The sequence below is a fragment of the Carassius carassius genome, chromosome 9, assembly GCF_963082965.1.
Source record: "Carassius carassius chromosome 9, fCarCar2.1, whole genome shotgun sequence".
Classification (NCBI taxonomy): domain Eukaryota; kingdom Metazoa; phylum Chordata; class Actinopteri; order Cypriniformes; family Cyprinidae; genus Carassius; species Carassius carassius.
Genome location: NC_081763.1, coordinates 25,847,757 through 25,866,386, shown reverse-complemented (window position 1 = coordinate 25,866,386; position 18,630 = coordinate 25,847,757). Strand labels below are relative to the sequence as shown.

General features: G+C 39.3%; 1 protein-coding gene across 1 annotated transcript in view; it reads right to left on the bottom strand.

Annotated features, from left to right (window-relative positions):
* LOC132149430 (protein shisa-9B-like) overlaps positions 1 to 10,334 on the bottom strand; it is a 33,441-nt gene extending 23,107 nt beyond the window's left edge. Inside the window, exons 1-2 of the mRNA XM_059558667.1 lie at positions 9,471 to 10,334; positions 6,889 to 7,010 (exon numbers count right to left, since the gene is read on the bottom strand). Of these exons, the coding sequence (XP_059414650.1) occupies positions 6,889 to 7,010; positions 9,471 to 10,096 (748 nt within the window). The 5' untranslated portion in view covers positions 10,097 to 10,334. The remainder of the gene's footprint in view (positions 1 to 6,888; positions 7,011 to 9,470) is intronic.
* Between the last annotated feature and the right edge of the window lie 8,296 nt (positions 10,335 to 18,630).

The window sequence follows — 18,630 nt, the reverse complement described above, 5'->3', positions numbered from 1 at the left end:
GAGCGCTTCACTCTCAAGCAGACAACACACAGCTCGTGTGTCCCTCCCTTTTTTTTTTTGGAAAACACACAGCCTGAACGCTGCCTGCTCTCGCCCAAAACTTCTCTTGATTGAAGCTTTGACAATGGAGTTTATCAGTGGACAAACGACACTAAATAAGACTCACAAACAGATAGTGACTGACACACACACAGAGCGCTTGCTGAAGACACAATGCTGATTTCCGGCTTTGCCGCTCATGCTTTATGGTTCCTGGTCTCTGACGTCACCCGCCTATGACGTCACGCCCTTCCTTTGGACTGATTATACACATTATTCAGAGACGTCACGCTGGACGCGTTCCCCAAACGTTCTCGACGCAGCGTCTCGTTCCTGAAGAGGAACTTATTTTCCTCTGAGGTACACTTGCAATGTACACTAATTATTTTCATATTTATTATTAAACATTATTATTTATTTTTTTATTTTTTTGGCTGTCCTGCCTTTAATAAACACCCCCTTAGCATGTGGAATCATAAATTACAGTTTGCTGCCCTGGGATGCAGCTTTTCAAATATAGTTTTTAACTTTTCTATATCTCAATGCCAGTTTCTTCCAAAAGCCTGCATCACATGTGACAGGATCACAAAATAATCTGTACTGATAATTATACTATGGACCCTTTTTACAAACTGTCATGATAGTTTCCACCGTTAATAACATCATAAATCTAGCAATTATTTTATTTTTATTTTTTTCACTCAGAACTGGTCAACGATGCTGAGTGAGTGAATGTAATACAAAGTCTGAGAGACTGACAGCAAATTTGACAGCTTTTTTGCTTTCTTTTAAATAGTATAAACTAGGCAAAAAATACAAGTAGCCATGATTTAACTAAAACTATGATGGATTAATAAAATGTGGCCATGAATTAATAAGTCGTGGGAACAAATTCTTATTTGCAACAATGATATATTTTTTTCCACATATACATTGGCCTCCATTCCAAACAAACTGATAGTATGAGACTGGAATGACCAGAGATCTTAAACTAACAAGATAATCTTTTCTAAACAGCCACTCTTTTGCTTTTTTTTCAGTACGCTATGCAGAGCTGTAGGTGCTACACAATATCCATCCTGTTATATTACGTCAAGCTTCTGAACACACAATAGGTGATTTTGATCTGTACATGTGGGCGGTTTTATGTTAATGTTTCATAAATCTGACACACTTTAGAACAAGGTGATTTTTTTTTTGCATCTTAAAAGATCACATTTGATTTCTCATGATGTGACCTTTTAAATTAAATTGGGCAATTGCTCCTTTACAATCATCTATGGCCATTTTCAGCTCAATCTGTGGGAGTGTTTGACTGATGGTGGGATGTATGAAGGTCTGAAGCAATCCACCCCCTATTGTGACACAGATCTCAAAGAGCCTATTTGGGCCCGATAAAAAAGCAGCCTTTCTCAGCTCTCATCATCTCAACAGTTGCTTTAGCAGTGTGAGCTCGCATGCACCCTCTGAAAAGCCAGACGGGCGATTTATGTCACAGCTCCAATCGGGGATTATTTATATGTTTTGCTTGGTTTTGATGGTGTGCTTTTTTTTCTAATTATAATGTGTTAACTTGGAGCCTATGCGATCTGAGAAGTCCACACCATTACTTGCCAGTCATCGCAGCCTTCTTCGGATGCTGTTGATTTACATAGCCACCTACCTGCCAGCACATTGACTGGCAGGAAATTAACTGATAATTATTCGAGGGGGAAGTGGGGCATTAGAGGGAAGAGGGAACTCTGTTTAAGATGTGATAACTGATCTGACTTCCCGGGCTCTACTTGTCCCTGCCTAAATTCATTAACCAATAACAGTCATTCCAGCTGTACTCTTAATCCCTCCCCTAACATATTTTACCATTAAGTGTTCAGCACCATTATGAGAGACTGCAATGATTAAACTGCAAAGGAGAAGAGTGACCACTCTACTGTACTGCAAAAAGTAATTGGAGTTTATTGAAGATATCAGATGATATTTTGATATAAAGTTCAGTATTTATTCAATATGAACTATATTATCAGCGTAACTGTTTCTTTGAAAAAAAAAAACGTGAAATTTCTTAAAATCCCAAAAATATATGTTTATTAGAACATTTAAATTAAATATGAAATTCAGGATTTTCAATGTGATCTCAGATAGGGAGGCAATAATATTAAAATTATGACTGAAACCAATAAGCTGATAATTATTTTCATGCGCTGTATGATAAAATCATTTTAAAAGCTAGTCAGTTTAGGTCTCACAACATCATATTGTAGGGTATGTTAATTTGATATTTAATTTGACAATGATTCTTTGATAAATTGTGGATTCCAGGAGTAGCGTAGCATAACAGCGCCTGTGAAAAACATAATATTCAAATAAAAAATAAAAATCATTCAATTCTTTTAGTTGTTTATCCCTGGGTTTAAGATCAAATATAAATAGATAAATTAACACTGTTAGTGAGTGTTGGATAACGGTGAAGGTGATTTAAATACAAAAATTGGAAATATTTAAATTGTTTTTTGTTTTTTTTAGGAAAAGTTTGTGATATGCTGAAATTCCATAACAAGATATTGTGACTGATACGTTGACAAATTTATGACCAGGTCATTATTTTCCATCGTGCTAAAAGGGCAATCACTACCAACATTCATGCATCTGGCACAACACCCATATGATCCCATTATGATGGTTTATTTTGCCTTTTTTCAGTTCAGCTGTATTTTTATTTTTTCACAGAGAATGAAAACAATGGTCAGCAAAATCTAACACCATTTCCATGGAAACAAGCAGTGCAGCCAACCAGGTAAAGCTGTCTGTGTAACTAAACCACAGCTGAACTCAAGGACTTTTGACAGGAATATTCACTCCTTGTAAAATTTCTTCTGTTGTGTTTCGCTACTGTAAGTGCAGAGAACACATAGCATTATTATAATCTGGATACATCAGCTATGACTTAACTCAGCTGCAGTTTTACGAACTCCACACAGTACTGCATTTCGATTCATCTTCATGCTGCTTTCACCTCTAACAGTTATTTAGTCCTTTAAGCTCACAAAATCTGCTCTAAGCTGTTCTGATGTGTAAACAGAAGACAGAGAGTTGATTAGGTTAACTGGCATAATAATGAGTCACCGTTAGTTTCTTTGCCCAGTGGGTTCTGAGTTTAAGCAGATTCTTATGAGTAAAACTGTGCTGTACAAACACTGGCTCAGGGTGTGAATTAATTATGTATCATTGCTGTCACCTGTTTAAATAAAAACAGCCTCTGTACAGTTTAAAAACAGTAACTGTGGGCATCCCAGACTTATTGTGCAAGTTAGATCTGTATTGTAATGGAAAATTGCAGCGGTTGGGCTGTAAATACATAAAGCTCTCAAGCCAAATCAAGTTTATTGTGCTTGGTTAACCCGGACTGCTGGACCGGGACTATGAAATGCATTCCAGTCACTGATTCACTAATGGTAATTCTGTTTTTCCAACCACTATATGACTCAGTTTTGAAAATACGGATGTAATTTCAAGTCAGTGTGTTGTAGAACAGAGGTATTTCGAGTGTAATTAGATACAGTAGCATGTGACAAGAAATTTTGGCAGTGAGACGGTCTGAGGAGGAGGAGATGGACCATTCTTAGAAAGTTATGTCCTGCCTTTCAATTAAATTAACCAGTCGCCTCATTACTAAAGGCATCGTCCAGGGAGTCAAGTTTTGGCTAGATTCAGTGGTTTGAAGGTTTAACAAAAAGCTTCAACAAAAAGCTTCATAGATGGCTAAAACATAGCGCTATTGTGATATCAAAAAAGTTATTCTTAACCACTCAGCATTATGCTAAGCTAATAGGCTAAGCTGTTAGCTTGCTAACTGAAGGATAACTGAAAACAGAAAGATGGAAATATTTAATTTCTCAGTTTTTGGCTCTGGTGATGTGTAAAATGTGAAGTAAAATATATTTTCATGATTAAGAACAATACATCGTTATGCATTTCATGGACATGAGCAAATCAATCTGAAGAATAAAGTTTATTAGCCTGACTTGAGCAAAAGAAGGTTATAGAATTACAAAAAAATAAAAAAATAATAATATTTCATTTACCAAAAGTGGCAATAAATACATTTATAATTTCACAGAATATTTCTATAAAAATAATAATAATAATAATAATAAAAAAAAAAAAAAAATATATATATATATATATATATATATATATATATATATATATATATAGTATATTACGAGCCAGAGCTAAACTCGTCACCCACATTGGCACCACAGCACAGCGTCTGGTTTGGCACAAGGCTCTGTCACTAAGTTTCTACTTCAGTCTTCTCAACTTTCATGAATGGCATGGCTCTCGACTTTGTCTGCTTTGCTTTATATGTGTAACCTTGTTTAATACAACAAGGCCAAGTCAACCCCTGGTCCCAGTGTGGCACCAGTCAGCACTTCTCAAGTAAACACTTTAATGGGTTTGTGGCCACATAGCCTTAAATGTGAGCAAGCTGGTGGTTTGGACAGTTTCCCCCATTTTGTACAGCAAGATGTTTGAGCTCCCTGCAGACGGTCCTTCTCTTATAATGTTATTTCTCTCCTGTATTTGTATAGACAGCTCTTTAGAGGAGCAACACCTGCATGTCGCTCGCTCTGCCCCGTTGCACTGTCAGCACCAAGCGAAATCACTCAGCCAGCCTGTTAACATATATTCCCCATTGCCTCTTAAGTGTTGTTGGAGGAAAAACACGGGTGTGCACTACAGATTTCACTCTCTTGCTCAAAGTGCTCGATTTGTTTTCTTTCCAAGAAATCAGTTTCTTCCATCTCAGATAATAAGCGGAGATGAACAGAAAAAGTCAAGCATGAACATGCATTGTGATAACAGGCGAATATCAACAAAGAGCTTTTCACTTCCACTTAAATTCAGAAATTACACTCCCTGTTCACTGTTAAAGGAATTGTTCACCAAATAAAATCTCACCCTCAGGCCATCTAAGATTTCTTCGAAAAAGCAGATCTAGAGAAATTGCTCATCAATGGATCTTCTATTGTGAATGGGTGATGCTAAATTTCTCCAAGCTTGTCTAATTTAAAAAAACAAAAAACAAAAAAAAAAAAAAACATTTTCTACATCATGGATGGCCTGAGGGTGAGAACATTTTCAGCAAATTTTAATTTTTTTGGAGAACTATTCCTATAAAGCAACCGCTGTCAGGCCACTGAATTACACTATGGAAAAATAAAAGCCACCAGACTTTATACAGCAATTTATTTACATAAACATGCTTTCCCAGGCACATCGGAGAGTTTGCATGAAAGACACAGGCTATAAAAAGAGCATACGACATCTGCTACAACTGCTTTTCTGACTCTTATTAGGAGGCCATCAAATAAAACATAACTGTTTGACTCAACACAAGGCATACTGATCTAAACAACTGGGAAACAGATCGGGAATCCGTCAGCACCATGGCAACACTGTGACATGCCACTAGACAATGTTAGTAAATCAGTGCTGTCTGTGGGCTGAACTTTATTGCATTAGACTTCCTAGCTCTTAATATTTCATTTTAAACATTATTTATGGAGGAAGCATTACTGATTGTTTTTCATGCCAGATATCTTTTGGTAAATAATATATTCACATTGCCTTGCAAAGTAATGTTTAATCTTTTTTGCCTCAGCTAAATTAAAGGAACTTATAGTTAAGCAATTAGATACAATATGGCCTCGAGTGCCTTGTCACTTTAAAAAATGGTTACTATATATAAAAAATATAAAGAAAACTATTTTTCATTATTTATTTTTTTATTCTGCAAATTCATTCAGGTCTATCTTTTTAGTAGATACAGTTCCAGACTAAATAGACCACTGCATTTCAACAAAAATATGAATCTGCTATAGGAGCAAACAGTAATATAGTGAACAGCTGCTTTACATCATAACTGCCTGTAACTATATCATGAAGTGTTCTTTGTATTGACTAAAAGGCATCCAGGACCAGAACTATCTGTTTTTATCATTTTTAATATTGTGCAGTCAGCCTATAGGACCAGAACTTCCCATTTTATAACATATTGCACTGACTAATCAGCATCCAAGTTTAGAAATGACCGTTTTAGAATATTCCATATTGACCAAATCAGCATCCATGATCAGAACAGTCTGATGTAAAATATTTTGTATTGACCAGTAAGCACCCAGGACTGGATCAATGCATTTTAAAATATATTGGATCAACCAATCAGCATGCACTACAAGAATTATCTGTTTTATAATATTTTATTCATTCACCAGTCAGCATCCAGTATCAGAACTATCCAAATATATAAAAGAAATTAGAACACTTGCCAAAGTAAACATGATATTTTTAAAGTGATGATTTTATTGTTCTTATATTTTACTGCACATTTGTATTTTTTTACATGAAATAACAGCATGAGGGAGGTGAAAAGAGAGTGAGCGAGAGAGATAGAGTTGTGTGTGTGAGAGTGTGTGTGTGTGTGTGTGTGTGTGTGCTTGCTGTGTGTGTTAATCAGCCACTTAGCCTGTAGTAATTACTATATCAGCATGTTAAATGATCACTATAGACGCAGGTGCTACTGCAGCCCACCGGACATGCCAAAAGTGGGCTTCTGTAACTACTTCCCCTGTTCTCAGTAGGAGTCGAATCAAGCAGGCGAATATATTTACTGTTGAATAGCCATAGGACCTCACAGCTGCTTCTCTGGGGTGAAGAAGATGCATCTGCTTCTACTGGATTGTCACAGCAGAGAGTGTTTTCCAGAATGGACTAAACTGAGCTTTGAGTGATATGGATTTGACCTGTTGTGCGTGAGCTCTGATGGTAAGGAACAGATTTACTTACGCAGGTTGTTTCCTGTTGCTCTGGCCTGCATGTTCTCGTAGTGTTGTCCATGCGCCGCCAAGCTCTCCTCTCTCTCCACATGTTCTCCTGGAGCTGTCTGGCGCATCACCTGGGCCAGTGCTCTATGGAGAAAAGCTTCATTTACTTATCTTACAAAAAATAAAACTGTTAATTAATTTAGAGCAATTCAGTACATATTTACTGTTTGTGACTGACATTTGTTTAGTAGATTATAAATAAATGTTGACAAAGTTCTACTGCAACAATGTTATATTAGACCAAAATGAAAATCTGATAAAATATGCTGATGAGTAGTTTTCTTTCCCTTTGTTGATGCATCTCCTATTGAAACAGCAATCATTTATTTATTTATTTATTTATTTATTATTTAAATAGCCAATATGCTTTAGTTTTAATGCAAGATCCGGTTATAATAGTGAAGTTAAGTGTGGTCAAGTATGGTGACCCATACCCGGAATTTGTGCTCTGCATTTAACCCATCCAAGTGCACATACACAGTAGTGAACACACACACCGTGAACACAGATCCAGAGCATTGGACAGCCATATTGCTGCGGCAGTTGGGGCTTCACTGCCTTGCTCAAGGGTCTTACCTCAGTCACTGGTATTGAGAGTGGAAGAGAGTGCTGGTTATTCACTCCCCCCACCGACAATTCCTGCCGAACCTGAGACTCGAACCCACAACCTTCATGTTACAAAGCCGACTCTAATATTGCATGTTGGGAAATTTATAACTAATTTTTTGTAGGCTGAAATTTGTAACACCCTGTGTTAGCAAAGTCATTAAGTTTCAGTTGATAAGATTAACAAGCATTTTCAGGAATAAGAAAATCCTCTCTAAGTTAAAATGACTGAAACACAACATAAGGGTAAAACTATGTATATCTGCTAAAAGCTGTATTTTTCAGTATTTAAGAAAATACTCTCATAATACTTGACCTAAGAGACATATGGTCTAAGCTACAAAACTCCCATCTTATGTACATAAAACTGATAGATTCCTTCACACCAAAGCTTTGAAATAGTATGGAAAGACCTTTTTGTGGACATACGTTGATTAAACTATCATGAAAATAATTTAAATGGTCACCATGGTGCAATATTCAAAAGGCACTCTATTAAAAGGGTGTAAATAGCGTGTTGTGGGTGGTGGGTGGTACACTATGGCAAATATGAGTTTTGATTGTGTGTACGGGTTAGTCTAAATAGAGTGAAAGGTCAGTGCACAAACAGAATGTCCTTGAAATATTAGTGTCATTAGACACAGATCAGTGTCCATTATCCTACTAATGTCATGGACACCTCTCTACCGATGTTTAGATGAGTGAGCATACGTGAATGTTCGTTTGTTTGGAGTAGAGGCTTTTATAGACTAAATCTGTGCTTCACCATGGAGATAATTAGAGACTTGCGGAGATGTTGATGAATGTTCTAAACACTGCTGATCGAATGCTAGTCAGTTTATTTGTTTGTTTTTGAGTTGTTGGTTTTTTTGTAGTACATCTGCTTTCAGCTCCCTCTGATTATCTGCAATTTATCTAGAGTCTTCCGGAGAAAACATGTCCAGTCTTTAATTTTTATTCAAAGAAAGAAATGCCTTTTTCTTGATTTGAAAGAAAGTTACTTTGTACATTCCATCCCTTAAATAGGCCTACTAAACCTTGAAACTCAAATGAATACCTGTCTGTGAAACTAAAGTACCATATTCTGTGCTTCTGTACATGTCAGTGTTGTAGACTGCTTGAGTGATAAATGGAGAGACAGGAAAATGAAGCCAGTAGAAGTTAGAAAAACTAGCACAAGGTCATGATGATAGAGTCGTGTCAGTGTAATCCTTGAAAGCCTTGAGCTATGCTGAATGACATCCCAGAGGAAAACCGTCTTGTTTTGAGGTTGCTTGTGATAGCTCAAAAGATATAAGCACTCTCATTCATACTGATATCAATGTAAACTAAACTAAATAAACAAATCTCATTAGGACAGAATAAAAATAGATGCAAATTAGGTCATTGTTGACCTATTGTGAGATTTTACAGCTAAATCAATGCAAATAGCACATCTCTGATTTTTCAGGAATACTGTCATATAATGAAGTCCATAATGAAACATCTGATGGCAGACTATCTTGCAAATTGAAGGACTGTTTGTGCCATTGTAAGATAATTTCTGAAACTCTGAAATGTGGAAACATGCAAACAACTTAAGTAAACATCTCCATTTGTTAATCACATTGTTGTCTACAAGAAATACAAATTGAGATATTAAGGAGATCTAATTTTTATCTTTTTATTTCCTGTGGAATAAACTGCTCATCTCTACAACAATTAACAACAACTTCTGGAAAGGATAGGCCTAAATAAAACACACAATTACATATACATATAGAGATATAGAGACACATATAGATGTAAAATAGCATATATATTTGGTTTTGGAATGATTATTATTTATTTTAAATCTCATTTTCTTTCATTCCTATGAGATAAAATCAGCTCCACAACAATCACGCAGACAATTTACAACTGCGTTTGAACTTGAATTCGTAAACATAAGTCACGTACCTGGACATGTTCTCTCTGTGAGGTCGATGCGCCTTCTCCAAGCCAAGTTTGGTGAATATTCCAACCAGCGCCATGATAGCAACTACTCCGCATATGATATACACAATCAAATTTGTTTTATCCTTGGTCGAATCGTGTTGGTCCATCATCTTCGGTGGTGGCCGGCCTGTCATAGACCATGGCGGGGTGTCGTAGTTTTTGCATGTGGTCTGATCTAATCTGGAGTTCTTAAACTCGCAGCAGAACCTGAAGCCACAGGTCCCGCAACAGTACAGGTAGCTACCCGTCCGGCACACGAACGGAGGATCCCACTGACCCATCACATCATAATAGCCCCGACACCTTTCCTCCGTGTGAGGGGTCTCAGAGAGACCGTTTTCCCCGTCTCTGGAGTCGTTGAACCTGGACGCCGTCGCCAAACCATCCAGGTTTTTCCCAGGTTCTCCATCCGCGTCGCACACAAGAACTTTCATCAAAAAGTAACCCAGTAGTAAACCAGTGCTTTTCATCCTGCGCTCTTCTCTCCTCTTCTTTGCCACGGCTAATCGGACGCTGGAAAATAGAGTTAGGTATCTTTTGTCATGGAGTGTCAGGACGCATATCTCCATCAAGAACATCACCGCCATCAGAGTTGATGCTCATGTTTGAGGATACTTGAGCGCCACGGTTGGTTTGTGCGGGCTTTGAAGTTTGCAAGTGTTCGAATATATATATGTAGATTTCTATCGTTTCCAAGTGTGGCATAGCAATAAACACTACTGTGTTTTGTCTACTATTTTAGCCTATCCTAAACACCAGCGGTCTTGCGCACTCTGGTGCGTGGAGTGTCTGGAGCGCAGTGAGCAGCGCTTGACCAGAGCGCTGAGTGAGACTGAATGCGTAATGATGAGAGGGGAGGTGGGGAGACACCCAAGTATGGGCACATGGAAGTAACAAAAGGATTAGGAGAAGGAGAGAGAGAGAGAGAGAGAGAGATGTATGCACTCACTCTAATGCGAATGATAAATGTTTTTATGCCTTTATGCCCTTAAAAAAAAAAATAAAATAAATAATAATAAAAAATTGGTTGCAACTGAACTCAAATGGAAAGCTGTTGATAGGGTAGCACTTTTTATCTCTGGTGAAATTGATGAAACCTATATGCTTGTATATATATATATATAAATATGGGGGGGGGGGGGGTATTTTGGCTTTCTTGAGGGGGGATCAGTGAATTGATTTCACGCAGCGACATTTTAAATTCTTGGAGTGGCACTGACAAAGCGGCATGATAGTATTTAATTTCAATAACAGTTGGCAAATTCCGGCGACATTAGTGACAGACACCAGTGATGAAAGTTGAGAGGAAATCAACTTCATGCAAATGATAAGATACATGATGCAGTGACTTCCAGTGGTAGTTCTAAGTTGGACTCAGAGTAGGAACACCAACCAGAAAACAACAGCACATCAACCCTATGAACTGCACTTAAGGAAAAGTAAACACAGGCACAGTGGTGTTGATATTTTAAAATCTTCCAAGATTTTGGAACTTGGTATATAAATTCAGTGGAGAATGCCTTATTCATAAGCTGGAAGAATGTGCCTGGTGAATTTATTTTCATATTCATCTCTCTCGCTTTTTTTTCTGCGTCCTGTAATACAGCATAGAGGGAGGGAGAATTCTATTTTTCCTTTTAAAAATGTTTTTTTGAGGTTGTTCTGTCATACAGTGTTGTCTGTAGGCACTTAGTGAGTAATTCTGGGAATTGTGAGCACATGTAATGTAGTTTTACCGAAGCTCTTCTACCTAACTAAATCAAATGTTTATTCAAAAGTCAATTTAGTTGCCAGTTAGACAGTTGATTACACAATCAAAAAGCAAACCCCAGACAGGCTTACATATCTCAAGAGAGATAATATAAATCAATTTTATCGTGTTAATATTCTGTATTAATCTCTTGTTTTGTATGGACTGCATTTACAAAATTATATGCGTCCTAATGGGCATTTGGCATGGCAAACAAGACCTCCGCTCAGAATAAGCTAATTACATACTGCTGCAGATGAATAAGTAATCTGCATTGTTTGTCTTTGAGCGGACAAATAAACCTGCCTAAGGTGGCAGAAATTGAAACCTTTGAAAGGAAAATGAAGCCCTAATGCAACTACATAAAATAAGGGTTTTGGTGTATTAATATTCTGAGCAAATTCATAAAACCTTGCATGAAAACAGCAAAACTGCTGCATGTATGAGGGTTATCAGAATGCACGAGTCAATGAGGCCATACGTAAGGTACTTGAGAGACACTGAGGGATCACTTGGTCTTGTTATTGCCATGGTAACCAGGTGCATAATGGCCTAATTTCATTTTCCAGGACCTATTGAATTAGTAAAGTAATTTTTTAAACACACAGAAAGCCAGGGAAAAGTGCCGTCTTTCTTTTTTTTCTTCAACAGCACAATCCTTCAAGTTGTATAAAGGACAGCTGAAGCTGAATGATGGGTTGTGCAAGAGATGCACCCTGTTGTTTAAAGGTCAGTACGTAGTGAATTTCCTCATTTTTTTTTCTTCTGTTGTGCATCCAAGGAAATTCTTTGTGGAGAGCATATATGTCTTTCAGAAACAGAAACTTTCAGAAATTTTCGTTTTCGTCAGCTCTATTTTATTTTCATATCTAACTAATTGCATTTTTAGTCTTGATATCTTGAAAGTCTCAGAATGCTTTGGAATGGGTGCCGTCAGTGTCACATACGGTGATACAAGAAACACAGGAGAGATCCAATTGCAGGTGTGAGATTTATTACAAGGGCAAATCCAAAGGGGTAAACAGTCCAGGCAGGGTCAAAACCAGAAAATCCAAACACAGAAACAAAACAAGAACACATGGGAAGAGCAGACTCTGGGAAGTATTAAACATACAACAAGGACTCCGTGACAAAGACTCAGACAGACCGGGTATAAATACACAAAAGGATAAGGGGGAAACTGGAGACAGGTGGGGAACAATCAATTAACTAAAACAAGGAGGAAGGTGACCAAATAAGGAAACAGGAAGTGATAAGACAGACACCGTGGGAACGGAGGACACCTAGTGGACACCCAGGGAACACAACCCAGACACTGTGACAGAACCCCCCCTCTACGGAGCGGCTTCCAGACGCTCCACGATAGACAAAACAGAAACCAGGAGGGAGGTGGACAGGCGGAGGCTCAGGGGGAGGGACGGAGGGTCAGAAAAGAAAAACATGGGGAACAGGAACAGGAGTGAACACAAAAAGCAAAAACAACAACATGAAGCCCCCCAGGGCGGAGCGGAAGACCACCACAACCGTGTAGTCAACGCCAGAGTCCTCGAGGGCGGAGCGGAAGACCACCACAACAGTGTAGTCAACGCCAGAGTCCTCCAGGGCGGAGCGGAAGACCACCACAACCGTGTTGTCAGAGCGAGAGCCCCCCAGGGCGCAGCAGAAGACCACCACGTCCGTGTGGTCAGAGTGGAAGCCCCCCAGGGCGGAGCAGATGACCACCACGTCCTCGTGGTCGACGTCGGAGTCCCCCAGGGCGGAGCAGATGACCACCACGCCCCTGTGGTCGATGACGGAGTCCAACAGGGCAGAGCAGCAGACCACCCAGTGACTTGACTTGACTCTGAAAGTTCAACAGTGACCAGCCTAGTCTCTGGACAGTCCATGGTACCTAGCCCTGGCTCTGGAAGGTCATCAGTGACTAGCCCAGACTCAGGAAGATCATCAGTAACTTGACCTGACTCTGAAAGGTACACGATGACTAGCCTTGTCTGTGGAAAGTCCATGGTACCTAGCCCTGGCTCTGGAGGGTCATCGGTGACTGGCCCTGACTCTGGAGGGTCATCGGTGACTGGCCCTGACTCTGGAGGGTCCACAAGCACCTGACTAGCCTCTGGAAGGTCAACCGGAACCTCACTCAACTCTGAAAATTCAACAGTCACGTAACTCGACTCTGGAAGGTCAACAGGAACTTGACTCCTCCAGGACACCGCCTCGGGGACGGCGACGGCCTGTTCGGGAACGTCCTCCTGGACGGCAGCAGCCCGCTCGGGAACGTCCTCCTGGACGGCAGCGGCCCGCTCGGGAACGTTCTCCTGGCTTTGAGGAACGGTAGACGCCGGTCTCCTCCTCCTCCGCCCTCTATGATGGCGAGTCGGTGGCAGCTTGTCTGGAGACTCAGGCGTTGAGTCGGCCATCTTGTGCTGTGGCGCTGGGCTGGCGGCCATCTTGTGCTGTGGCTCTAAGCTGCTGGCCATCTTGTGCAGTGGCGCTGGGCTGGTGGCCATCTTGTGCTGTGGCTCTGGGCTGGCGGCCATCTTGTGTTGTGGCGCTGGGCTGGCGGCCATTTTGTCTGGAGACTCAGGTGTGGTTGCTGCATCCCACGGAGCACGATGGCGCAGGTAATGGGTAAACCCCCAAAAGTCCAGGATCTCCAACCCCTTCATCTCCCATTGAGGCAAAGGGTCATCCAGGCAATCATTAAAGTCAAAGTCAAAGTCAAAGTCACCTTTATTTATATAGCGCTTTAAACAAAATACATTGCGTCAAAGCAACTGAACAACATTCATTAGGAAAACAGTGTCAATAATGCAAAAATGATTGTTAAAGGCAGTTCATCATTGGATTCAGTTATGTCATCTCTGTTCAGTTAAATAGTGTCTGTGCATTTATTTGCAATCAAGTCAACGATATCGCTGTAGATGAAATGTCCCCAACTAAGCAAGCCAGAGGCGACAGCGGCAAGGAACCGAAACTCCATCGGTGACAGAATGGAGAAAAAAAACCTTGGGAGAAACCAGGCTCAGTTGGGGGGCCAGTTCTCCTCTGACCAGACGAAACCAGTAGTTCAATTCCAGGCTGCAGCAAAGTCAGATTGTGCAGAAGAATCATCTGTTTCCTGTGGTCTTGTTCTGGTGCTCCTCTGAGACAAGGTCTTTACAGGGGATCTGTATCTGGGGCTCTAGTTGTCCTGGTCTCCGCTGTCTTTCAGGGATGTAGAGGTCCTTTCTAGGTGCTGATCCAGCATCTGGTCTGGATACGTACTGGATCCGGGTGACTGCAGTGACCCTCTGATCTGGACACAGACTGGATCTGGTGGCCACGGTGACCTCGGAACAAGAGACAAACAGACAAATATTAGCGTAGATGCCATTCTTCTAATGATGTAGCAAGTACATAGGGTGTTATGGGAAGTGTTTCCGGTTCCGGTTTACCTAATTAATGCAGCCTAAAAATCCTTTAACAGATTTGGATAATAAAAGCATATTAGTATGTTATGTGTATGCCAGGTTAAAGAGATGGGTCTTTAATCTAGATTTAAACTGCAAGAGTGTGTCTGCCTCCCGAACAATGTTAGGTAGGTTATTCCAGAGTTTGGGCGCCAAATAGGAAAAGGATCTGCCGCCCGCAGTTGATTTTGATATTCTAGGTATTATCAAATTGCCTGAGTTTTGAGAACGTAGCGGACGTAGAGGATTATAATGTAAAAGGAGCTCATTCAAATACTGAGGTGCTAAACCATTCAGGGCTTTAGAAGTAATAAGCAATATTTTAAAATCTATACGATGCCTGATAGGGAGCCAGTGCAGTGTTGACAGGACCGGGCTAATATGGTCATACTTCCTGGTTCTAGTAAGAACTCTTGCTGCTGCATTTTGGACTAGCTCTAGTTTGTTTACTAAGCGTGCAGAACAACCACCCAATAAAGCATTACAATAATCTAACCTTGAGGTCATAAATGCATGGATTAACATTTCTGCATTTGACATTGAGAGCATAGGCCGTAATTTAGATATATTTTTGAGATGGAAAAATGCAGTTTTACAAATGCTAGAAACGTGGCTTTCTAAGGAAAGATTGCGATCAAATAGCACACCTAGGTTCCTAACTGATGACGAAGAATTGACAGAGCAACCATCAAGTCTTAGACAGTGTTCTAGGTTATTACAAGCGGAGTTTTTAGGTCCTATAATTAACACCTCTGTTTTTTTCAGAATTTAGCAGTAAGAAATTACTCGTGAAAGCTAACACCATGTTTCCTGATGATATCTCCCAAGGGTAACATATAAAGCGTGAAGAGTAGCGGCCCTAGTACTGAGCCTTGAGGTACTCCATACTGCACTTGTGATCGATAGGATACATCTTCATTCACTACTATGAACTGATGGCGGTCATAGAAGTACGATTTAAACCATGCTAATGCACTTCCACTGATGCCAACAAAGTGTTCAAGTCTATGCAAAAGAATGTTGTGGTCAATTGTTTCAAATGCAGCACTAAGATCCAATAAAACTAATAGAGAGATACACCGAAAGACTTTCGGTGATAAGTAAGTCTTTCGGTGCTGCGTCATTATACCCTAACCATGGTCCAAAACAATTGTGCCAGGCCACCCACCTCACTCCCCCTTTGACGAAGGGTGGTTAAGTTTCGGAATCTCCCCCTCCGTTCCTCCATGGTGGCTGGGGAACAGATTCGAAATCCCACACCGCTGGATCTAGGCATGACGGAGTCCTTCTGTCACGTACGGTGATACAAGAAACACAGGAGAGATCCAATTGCAGGTGTGAGATTTATTACAAGGGCAAATCCAAAGGGGTAAACAGTCCAGGCAGGGTCAAAACCAGAAAATCCAAACACATAGAAACAAAACAAGAACACATGGGAAGAGCAGACTCTGGGAAGTATCAAACATACATTAAGGACTCCGTGACAAAGACTCAGACAGACCGGGTATAAATACACAAAAGGATAATGGGGAAACTGGAGACAGGTGGGGAACAATCAATTAACTAAAACAAGGAGGAAGGTGACCAAATAAGGAAACAGGAAGTTATAATAAGACAGACACCGTGGGAACGGAGGACACCTAGTGGACACCCAGGGAACACAACCCAGACACTGTGACAGTCAGAATGAGAGTCAGTAATCCACACTACTCAATTAAGGTCTTGTGAAGCTGTTTATAATAAACCAACCCATCATTAAGACGTTTTTCAATTCAAACTATTGCTTCTGGACAAAATAGCATAATGCCTCCTCCAGTGAAAAAAGTCCACCACTCAATGTTTTCATGTGATCTGTGCATATTTCTCTCCTGATTCAGACAAGATGACTTGTTCACTCCAGAATGCAATAGTATAGATAGAGGACTAATATTTCACAAAAAAAAAAACAAAAAAAAAAGAAAAAAAACCTTTTAGTGATGGATGTTTATTACTTACATTACTTGTGGATTATTTAGATGTTTTTATCAGCTGTTTGGACTCTCATATTGACGGCACCCATTCACTGTAGAGGATCCACTGGCGAGCTAAATGTAGTGATGTAAAAGTGATCTAATGATAAATTTATGCAACTCTTTTCTGATACAGAAACAAACTCTTGGATGGCCTGAGGGTGAGTACTGTACATTTTCAGGAAATGTTCCTATTCCTATTACAAGAAAGAGCATTTTTGTTAAGGTAGTGTTCATCCATTGAAGCCAAGATGCTCTTTCGATCCTTTTCAAATCGTGCTGTATAATGATCATCAGGTTTTACACAAATTTGTAGAGTTCCTGCAGTTCGAGTCCTTCTGTTAAAGCAGTAGAGGGACAAACCAAGTAAGACTTTTACACAAATTGAAACAATACAGTTCAATTTGTAATGACAATATTGTATTAGATTAGAAAAAAAATTTGACTTTTGGACCCCACTGTATTTCATTAACTCCACATAGCTTAGTCATTTGCATCTTCAGCTATTGTTGATTTGTTTTTTTAGTCCTCTGTTATCACCATCACAATGAGGGGCCTTGATCATGCATAAACTCAAAGTTTGTCATAGATCATTTATTTTTGGATGGGGTGTTAATCTGGAATTTTAGCAGTGTTCTGAAAGCACCATCTGCCACCTGAGCAATCTAGCTCATTTGCGTTTGATGTAAGTTTGAGCCACAGAAAGCTTCTTTATTCACAATTGGCTGTCAAGGGAATCATGGCTATTTTTTGTTTGTATCTTTAAAGACTGCTGTAAATAGTTCAGTCATTCCTCTGGGATTTAACTCAAGTTTGTTTAGAGAGACAAAACTCTGTATGAGCGTCTCAGAGAGCACAGCTGGCAGCTCCTGATCAGACCATCGCATTGAAAAAAATTCTGACCGCGTCACTTTTAACAATTTAACATGTCAGTGCTTTACTTCTTAGCCAGACTGTTTTAGAGGCAGCTGTATATCATGAATGGACAGTCACCTTAGGATTTATGGATTCGGGCTGCAGTAGAATAGAGCTGTGCAGCCTAAAGAGAAAAGGTCACCTGACAGATAAAACCAAAATCTGAAACACGTTTTGAATCATTGCTCTCATTGTGTGTTCGCAAAATTGGAACAGACTTTTGTCAATCCATACATCATTTATCTTTCTGAACCTCTTAAATCCGTCTGCCTATGTAATTTAATTCATTATAAAGGTTTGTGAAAGTGTGGGGAAAAAGGGAATTATACTATTCTGTGATTGATAAAAAACTGTAAAGATCTACAAAAGTTTGTAAGCAACCTATATTTTCATTGAAATCCATAGCCATGTAGTACCAAAATTAGATGTAATCTTTTTTCACCTGTTTTAATATAATTTAATAAATGGGATATACTATAAAGAATAATTTGGGGGGGGGGGGACTTTTTTTTTCATATGTTATAGTTGTATGAACTGTCACAAAACTTTTTCACATGTTCACATTTTTCTGCAATAACTGTGTACTCTATGCAAAGAAAATATTACATAAAATGCTAATTAGATTGAACTATTTATTAGAAATAATTTTGTGTAGTTTTCTTTTACCCAAAATATTTATTTTTAAAATAACCCTAGAATTTTTTTCTAATATTTATTAAAAAGTATTATTATCAAAAAATATTTTTTTTTTTCAAAAAATAATCATAATAAAATATATAACCCCTAAAAAAAGAAGAAACTCATACATAAATAAAATGCACCCCACACGTTAATTTTTTTTTTTTTTTTAGTTTGTAGGCTATTTTTCCTGGAGCTCATAGTCTGGAGTGATGCAGCCATCACTCCCCCAACCTTCTGTCAGGCCTGGCTGATCTCTGTCTTTGGCCATGTGGAGTGTGATGTGAGCACTTGATCACTGGCTGCTTTCTAGAAAAGGA